This window comes from Phragmites australis, chromosome 9 (assembly GCF_958298935.1).
Source record: "Phragmites australis chromosome 9, lpPhrAust1.1, whole genome shotgun sequence".
Lineage (NCBI taxonomy): Eukaryota > Viridiplantae > Streptophyta > Magnoliopsida > Poales > Poaceae > Phragmites > Phragmites australis.
The window spans coordinates 15581855-15591521 of NC_084929.1; the positions used below are offsets into that span (position 1 = coordinate 15581855).

The 9667-nt window shown below is 42.9% G+C and overlaps 1 protein-coding gene across 1 annotated transcript; it reads left to right on the top strand.

Annotated features, from left to right (window-relative positions):
* Positions 1-8034: 8034 nt before the first annotated feature.
* On the top strand, positions 8035-8818 carry LOC133929745 (uncharacterized). Its single transcript, XM_062376528.1, has 2 exons — positions 8035-8492; positions 8588-8818. Exons 1-2 carry the CDS (start codon positions 8063-8065, stop codon positions 8602-8604), a joined length of 447 nt encoding a protein of 148 aa, XP_062232512.1. The 5' UTR covers positions 8035-8062; the 3' UTR covers positions 8605-8818.
* The last annotated feature ends 849 nt before the right edge of the window (positions 8819-9667 follow it).

Consider the following 9667-nt stretch of genomic DNA (forward strand, 5'->3'; position numbering starts at 1 on the left):
ATATTTATATCTTGTGATAAAACTATATTGTATACGATATATGCTGTGATCATAAGCTTTGTCAAGCATATATCGGGATTGCCAGAATTGCTCTCATTTTAATCAAATAGTGGCTACGATGGATATTTTTAGATAATTGTTAGCACTCAACATGCACGTTAAATGATGGGTGTGTGCTAGCTCTTATCTTTATAGACACTCGAAACTATCGATTAAGCCAAGTGTGATTTGACTGGTCTAACAGTTCAATCCTAACAGGTCTCCATCGAAACACTAGTATATCAAACACCATTAAGAAAAGATAAATCCATGTGGAACTTTGAGATCTGGTGCGGGATTGTTACAATATTTATTGGCGTGCCCCATTTTGTTTTGTGAATAATTCCAAATAAATCTCAAAGGCCCAATGAGCTAAGGGAGGGTATGTGTTTAGTCTAAAATTTCTAGTGCTGGTACAGAGAGACCAACTTAAAAGGAGTTGTGTCCCCCATTCCACTAGCATATATGGATGAAATGACTAGAAGAACACACACACATGCTTGTTCACCTCATTGGGCCAGGCCATGGCTTTTGCTAGGGCGAAGGGCGTGGGTGTATGACACCTGCATGAATGGTCCATTGAAATTGGGTACAACTATATGCGCAGGCGCGACCTCCTGTTATAGTTTTATTCTTTTGTTGCGTGAGAAAATAATCAATATGGTTATAAACGGAAATTGTGTTGGTTAAAAGTCTGATCACAGCATGTAATCCAGTTTTACTGTGGCACGTCTCAACTATGTGATCTTCCTTATATATACCTACCGACCGCTGCTGCAAAGTAAACACGCAATTAGGGTGTTACCTCATCCTCTCTATGTGCTGCCACATATATACTACTTTGTCCTGTTGTGCTGGCATGCACAGGCGATCGAGAGAGTAGGTGTCTAGAACCCATCGTCCTTGGGATCTTGCACTAGCACTACTACAGAACAAGTCAAAAGTAGTGCCTCATCAATGTCGGTTCCAGCGTAACTGGTACTGTTAACGTATCAATACCTATCAGTGCCAGTTCCAGCCAAGAACTGACACTGAGAGTGCCTATGAGTGCCGATTTTCTTGGCACCTCAATCGTGGTTCGCACGCGGAAGTTTAAGAACCAGCACTGATAGTCACTGTCACTGCTAGTTGGAACTAGAACTGGTATTGATAGTCACTATCTATGTTGGTTAGAATTAGAACCGGCACTGATGCATGTGTTATATTTATATCCAGCACTTAGCTGCTCTCCTCGATTGCTCCATTCAGCCTAACGCCACTCTCGACCGCTGCATCCTCCCCATCCGCAGCCTCATCACGCGTTGGCTCATAGCCTCCTCGTCGCACGCTAACCGCTAGCTCCTCCTCCTCATCGTGCGCTGACCGCTGCCTCCTCATCCTCATCGTGTGTCGGACCACCGCTGTCTCCTCCTCATCGCGCGCCGATCGCCACCTCCTTGTCCTCGTCGCGCACTGACCGCCACCTCCTCGTCCTCATCGTGCCCGGCCTATCGCCACCTCCTCGTCCTTATCGCGTGCTGGCCCACTGCTAGCTCCTCGTCACCACCTAGACATCCCCATGGTGAGAAGCAGCGGCAGTGGAGGTGGAGGACGTACACCTAGGTTAGTTCTCAAATTCAAGTTAGCAATTGTAGTTAGCAATTTTAGTTAGCCAATTTAGGTCCTGAAATTAGATATGTATGTTAGTTCAAAATATATTGGCTTATTATTAGATGTGTATGTTATGATATTAGATGTGTATCGCTATATCGGTATTTTAGATGTTACCATCACTTCCCAGTGAGTAACTAGTTTGTTATTTCCTTGTTCTGCAATTGATGACTTGATATAATTGCGAGATTATCCACACGTACCGATTGATATGGCATTGGCATTTTTTCTCTGAGCATGTAGACATACCTGTGACTTGTCTTAGGTACATTTGTATGCTCAGAGATGAAAATCCGTTTGGCCTCATACTCCCGGCCTCAAGATCCTCAACGGCGTATCCCCTTCCTACCCGGAAGGGTCACGAAACACCTGGGTTAGTTCTCAAATTCAAGTTAGCAAATTGTAGTTAGCAAATTAGTTAGCAATTTTAGTTAGCCAATTTAGGTCCTGAAATTAGTTATGTATTTTAGTTCAAAATAAGTTGGCTTATTATTAGATGTGTATCATGATATTAGATGTGTATCGCTATATCAGTGCTTTAGATGTTACCATCACTTCTCACTGAGTAACTAGTTTGTTACATTCTTGTTTTGCAATTGATGACTTGACATAATTGCGAGATTATCCACATCTACCGATTGATATGGCATTGGCTATTTTTCTTTGAGCATGTAGACATACATGTGACTTGTCTTAGGTACATCTGCATGCTCAGAGATGAAAATCCCTTTTCTATAAATTATATGAAGATCAGTTAATATTGCAGTTTGCATTTAACAAATTTAGAAACTAGCATGCCGATTGATATAGATGCTTCCTTATCTACAATGGCTACATGACATTATTGCAGACCTTGGTGGCACACCACCTGTGGTGATGACCATTTTGGCTGATAACAATAAAATGAATATCAATATCTCTGGACTACAACTATTTCAAATTGAAAGCATTTGAATAGAATGAGGATGTGCTTGCAATGACTCATAGGCTCTCACGGTTACATGGAGCTGAAACAGTTGGTGACATGAACCTGTAGTTTGTAGCTAGGATTATTTCAATAATATTAAATTTTTCCTCTATATTGTTGCTCTTTCTCTATAGGATTTTTACTGGAACACTTAGATGTGGATGGATCGTAGCTTGACTTCAATCTTATGTCTTATTGCCCAGCAGTAGGGGTACACATTACTTGATCCTCAATGCAGGAAGGTCCAAGAAGGAAAGTACCAGTCAAACCTTAAGTTTCAGTGTGAAGTAATAGTTTCATCATTTACATAAGTCCAATGGTTCCATTTGAAGCAACAGTTAGTGCGCTTATTTATACACTAAATCATTTTGATGTAATATTTGGAGTTCAAATTTTAGATATCAACTATGCATGTAATGGTATTTGATGTAATTTTAGAAATACATGTAGTTTGAATTAATGTATTAAGTGTTTGTCGTAACTTAAACATTAGAAGAATGGTTGCATGTGCATGTCATGCATTTTGGATTGTGCAGTTTTTTGACTGCTGAGATCTATTAGTGTTGGTTCTATTTTAGAACCAACACTGATAATTCAGTGCTGGTCGTTTCGTGGATGGAATCAGCACTGATAGTGTTTTCAGTGCCAGTTCCGTACCTGACACTGATAGTCACTGACTATTAGTGCCGAGTAATCAGTGTCGGTTCAAAACTCATCACTGATAGCGATTTTGAACCGACACTGATGAGGTATTCTGTAGTAGTGTAGGAGAGAGCAAATAAGGTTTTTGGAAAGCACTTTGCATGATTGCTCGTGATCTACTTCCTTGTCACCATCGAGTCATTGTGTCTACTTTCTGCTTTTCATTGCTTTCTACATCGTCATCACCAGGGCTGCTGCATCTCTCTTTGACGATCGATACGTTTGCTATGATCAAACTTTATTTAATCATTTTATCATGTTGAGTAGTAGTTTGATATTCCTCTTAGCGAGTACTTTTGGGAGTTACATGTGTAGTTCTGTTACATACATATATATATTGTATTGTTATTATATCATGATATTAGTTTATCAGTTTCTGCTCATGTTTTATTTAGGAATTAGATTAAATCTACAAGTGCATTTTTATCCAATAAGGGTGCTGTGTTCTACAAGAGGGCCACTGAGATCCGTGATAGTCAATTCTTTTCTCAAGATTCTTGCCCCCATCTGGCCTCCCCGCTGCCACAACAGCTCCTCTTGTTGCCAGATCTAAAGATTAAGTTGAGAAACCTGAGATTAATCTAAAGATCTAGATTTGATATAGGTCAAACATGTATTAGCACTAAGATTTGAATTGGATTTAGATTCGGCTGAATTAGGACTAGGATAGAGATTTGAATTTGAGAGACATTTAAATTCAAATCACCACACAAAGAACCAAAAACACTGAGAAATCAAAGATACACATGTTGAATTCAATGCAAGGTTAGAATTTAGAAATTGACTCTAGTGAATCTTGAAATACTTAGCCCAATAATAATAAATATGTATATATGCACATGTTGAATTTGAGAGACATTTAAAATCAAATCACCACACAAAGAACCAAAAACACTGAGAAATCAAAGATACACATGTTGAATTTGAGAGACATTTAAATTCAAATCACCACACAAAGAACCAAAAACACTGAGAAATCAAAGATACACATGTTGAATTCAATGCAAGGTTAGAATTTAGAAATTGACTCTGGTGAATCTTGAAATACTTAGCCCAATAATAATTAATATGTATATGTGAATATGTGAATATAAACATATACACATATCTAGTTTCTAGATTTTATGTTTTTTAAATTAATTAGCAAAAAGTTTTAAAAAGTAGTGAATCTTGGTTGTCTTCTAAATGTTAAAACGCAGGGTATTACACCGCCTTGAGTCTAGTGTTGTTCAAATCTACAGCGATGTGGCCCACATCGAACCTAGTTTAGCTAGGTAGTTGGTCATATCATTCTGCAGTGTTCTAGGCCTAGTTTAGCTAGGGTGTTTGCTCTTGGTGTTTCAGGTTTTAGCCTATTTTCTCTAATTAAATGGGTGTTGTATTGTTTAGTCTCGTTTCCCTTGATATAAGATAACTTTTTATATGAATCGGAGTTACTCCTACCTTTAGATTAAAAAATAAAGGTGTGTCCCTTCCATACCTCAATAACTGGTTTACAGAAATAAGTACCTGTGATAAGTAAGGGAGAGGTCTGATGGTATTCCCGTGATCCACGTCATATACGCTGTGATGCACAGATCACGAAGGATGATAAATAACCATTGACATTATGACAATTCCCTTCTCTTTCCTCTATTGGCGTCTCCGCGGCTCCTGAAAACCGATGGGTACTCACCGTTGGCTTCTCCGCCAACCTCGACCTCACCATTACGATCATAGCTAGTAAAGGCTAGTTTGGGAGGTCCAATCCACTCCGGGATCCCAGCCTTTTCCCCGGTTGGAAAGCCCACTGGCCAACCTCCCACGGGCCAGAAAATCATGCCATTTGGGAAGCCCATCAAATAGGGTTTCTCGGCCCGATCCACGTCCTTTCTGTTGGTAATATGCCCTAGAGGCGATCGAGTTTGCGGATTGGATCTACTAATGGGCTTTAATGTTGATTAAAGGACCATTAGGGTTTAGAGTCATAATGGGCTTTAATGTTGATTAAAGGCCCATTAGCGTGCTCTATATAAGAATAGGCAGGGGCCAAGGCGCATAGAGTTCTTCAGAAACCCTAGCCGCCTCCTATTCCCGAACTCCCTTCGAAACCCTAGCCGGGCGCGCGGTGCTAGCACACCGGCGCACAACGATTCCATCCTTGTACGTGTGGATACCGTGGAGGCGCTGCTGCTATTGCGGTGCTGATCTGCTCGGGAGTACTTGGGACGTACCCGCGAGTACTCGGAAGGTGCTCGGGACGTGCTCGGGACGAGGTTGACGATCGACTACTTGACGCGCACGACGTTGGATTGGTCTGCTCCAACTCTTCTTCCGCTGCAATGCTCGTCAAGTGGTAACGATTCATGATCCCCTACTCGCATGGCTTCCTGGTTGAATGCGGTAGAGAAAATTTATTTTGTGCTAGCGTAGCCTACCCGCAACCCTTCACTTTCCGTGGGGGCCCGACCCACGCCTCTACCGATCGAGAATCGTTCCCCGTCTCGACCTCCCTCGACCTTGACCTCCCTCGCACATGAGAGGCCTCCGCCTCCCGCCGCCTCCATCTCTGCCTCCGCCTCCACGCAGCCGTAGCGAGGCAACCGTCCGCAGGGCACACATCAAACTACCCTCCCTCCGCCTCACCAGTCACCAACTCCAACCCCGCAGCGCGGTGTTCGGCTACCTGGGAGCCCAGCCCCTTCCGCTCCGACGAACCCAAACGTTGAGTTCGCCTCTGGATCCATCTCCATCTCCTCCCTCTTACGGAGTCACGGGGAAAGCAATGATCAGGGGGCGTCTCCCCAGCCGCCTCCTCAACGGGGTCTCCAAATCCGCGCGCGTCGTGAGAGCTACGGCGGCGCAACCCTGCTACCCGTGCACGAGGAATGTGGTGCCTGGGGTGGGGGACGGTGCGGCCGTGGACTGGGCGCCGAGCCTGCCCTCCTCTCTTTTGGGTGGGGTTTGTGGGGACGTCGTTCGTAGCGTTTTGGTGGGATTTCGCCTCTAGGGTCTGGTGGTCGATGTTGCCGTCAGTGCGGCTGTCTCCACCAGTATCAGCTTACGGTTGGTAGTGCTCCTGAAAATCCTTCTGCAATAGCACTCCCCCACGCCAAACCCTAGAAGTGCTCCTGAATATCCTCACTGCCTAGCCGATTCTCGTTCCTGGGTCTTTCTCAACGCATGATGGTAATGTCGTTCCTGGGTCTTTCTCAACGCATGATGGTAATGTTGTTCCTGGGTCTTTCTTTTGTTGAACTTGGTGGTGTGGTTCACTTCTGCATTTTGCTCTTTCATAGCGATGATGTGGCCATGCCAGTTTCTATTTCCCAGTTTTCTAGTCAAGCAGTTACGCGGGCACTCTTGATCAGTAGATGGCGATGCAACTAGGGACCGCCGTCGCGTACACGCATAGATTGTTGTAATAACATGATCCCATCACGACATTAGAATTCGATTCTACGCTTAACTCATTTTTGCAGAGAATGTTGTGACTGGTATGGCCTTGTGATATGTGATGCATGTGTGTAATTTTTCATGGCCTGCGAGTCATGGTTAATTGCAGCCCAAGGCTGTCATGTTATTGTATAACGGCCTGCGTGTCGACTTGTGATGCTTCTTCTCATGTAATTTATCTAGTGCTATTAGGTGTAATAGACTAGAACAAGATCATGGAGATTTGAAGCATGATGACCCGGAGGACAGGAACCGTGGCGATGGAGATCACCATGTGAAGGGGCCATACTATGTCACAGTTAATATGATTGCCTGTGATGTTTTTATGTTCCTGTCATACTATTCTTTCATGTTTTATATGTGGTGGATATGATTTTCATGATTGAGTAGTTTCCCTCAGAAAAATCAAGAGTAATTGATGCCCTTCCAATAGCTGCACCTACAAAGGTTTTGATCATTGTGTGGTAGGTCTGCCAAAGCAGGGTGCCATCATTTATCTTAACCAGTTAGAGTGGATGTCGGACATCCACACGCATAGTATTGGTTTACTTGATAAAGCTATCAAAACGGTTTTGGGCTTTGGGGCATGGTGTTGGGCGCCGGGGCATTCGATGCCACCCAACAAACAAGAGTCACATATGGATGTGATTAGCAAGGCGTTGCTTACCTATGTCACTAAGTTTCTAGCAGTGATGCCAAAGCTCACTAGAACTTAGTTGAATATGGATCTTGATCCTCTATATGTTGTTAGAGGGAAAACACATATAGTGGAATATCTTTTGTTAAATTGTTTAATAGAAGATTCACATAGGCATAGTGCTGAACCTGCATTTTCTGTTGTAGATCATGGCACCGGCCGCTAGTAACACTTCCAGTTTTAATTTGCGATCGATTCTTGAAAAAGAGAAGCTTTCTGGAACAAACTTTATTGATTGGTATAGAAATCTGAGAATTGTTCTCAAACAAGAGAAAAAGGAATATGTTCTAGAGGTCCCCTATCCTGATGAACCAGCTGATAATGCTCCTGCCATGGATCGGAGGGCTTATGAGAAGCACACCAACGATTCACTGGATGTTAGCTGCCTCATGCTTGCCTGTATGTCCTCTGAGCTTCAGAAGCAATATGAGAACAGGGATGCCCATGATATGATTGTGGGACTCCGAGGCATGTTTGAGAACCAAGCTCGGCCCGAGAGGTACAACACCTCAAAGTCCTTGTTTGCGTGCAGGTTAACAGAAGGCAGTCCAGTCAGTCCTCATGTGATCAAAATGATTGGTTACATTGAAAGCCTGGAAAAACTTGGTTTTCCCCTTAGCCCTGAGTTGGCTACGGATGTAATTCTTCAGTCGCTCCCTGCGAGCTTCGAGCCGTTCATTTTGAACTTTCATATGAACAGCATGGAGAAAAGCATGGCTGAATTGCATGGGATGCTAAAAACTGCTGAGGAAAGCATTAAGAAGAGCTCTAGTCATGTGATGATGGTTCAAAAGGATAGCAAGAAGAGAAAACGCAAGGACAAGGCTAAAACTTCGGATGAGATCTCGAGTTCTAAGCCTAAACCTGTTGGAAAGCCCAAGGCTAGCCCTGCCGCTTCTGACACTTGCCACCACTGCCATAAGACTGGTCATTGGCGGAGGAACTGCAAATTGTACTTGGAAGAACTCAAAAAGAAGAAGGGAAGTAAGACTTCCTCTTCAGGTATAAATGTTATTGAAATTAATCTTGCTATTCGTCCTGATGATTCATGGGTATTTGATACCGGATCAATGATTCATACTTGCAAATCGTTGCAGGGACTGAAAAGGACTAGGAAGTGTGCAAGAGGCGAATTGGATGCTCGCGTCGGTAATGGTGCAAAAGTTGCTGCGTTGGCCGTTGGCGTTTACTCCTTATCGCTACCCTCAGGATTAGTTTTGGAATTAAATAATTGTTATTATATTCCTGCCTTGGGCAAAAACATTATCTCTTCTTCATGTTTGGAAGAAGATGGTTATGAATTCATAATAAAGAACAAGTGTTGTTCGATATTTTTGAATGGTATGCTCTATGGTAATTGTCCATTAGTAAATGGATTATATATATTGGATCTTGAGGATATAACTATCTATAACATTGATACAAAGAAGCCTCGGCTTAATGATTTGAATCCCACTTTTGTTTGGCATTGTCGATTAGGTCATATAAATGAGAAGCGTATGCAGAAGCTCCATAAAGATGGTCTTCTACATTCATTTGATTTCGAATCATTTGATACATGCGAGTCTTGTTTACTTGGCAAGATGACTAAGACGCCTTTCACTGGTCGAAGTGAGAGGACAAATGAATTATTGGCCCTAGTACATACAGATGTATGTGGACCGATGAGTTCTACAGCTAGAGGTGGTTTTCAGTATTTCATTACTTTCACCGATGACTTTAGTAGATATGGTTACATCTACCTAATGAGGCACAAGTCTGAATCCTTTGAAAAGTTCAAGGAGTTCCAGAATGAAGTACAAAATCATATAGGCAAGACAATTAAATTTCTGCGATCAGATCGTGGAGGTGAATATTTGAGCCATGAATTTGGTGATCATCTAAGGCAATGTGGAATCGTTCCACAATTGACTCCACCGGGTACGCCACAATGGAATGGGGTGTCCGAGCGGAGGAACCGAACTTTGTTAGACATGGTCCGGTCGATGATGAGCCAATCTGATCTTCCATTGTCCTTCTGGGGATACGCTCTAGAAACTGCTGCTTTCACGTTAAACAGGGTTCCATCTAAGGCTGTAGAGAGGACACCATATGAGATATGGACCGGGAAGCGTCCCGGATTGTCTTTCCTTAAGATATGGGGTTGTGAGGCTTATGTAAAACGTTTGTCGTCTGAT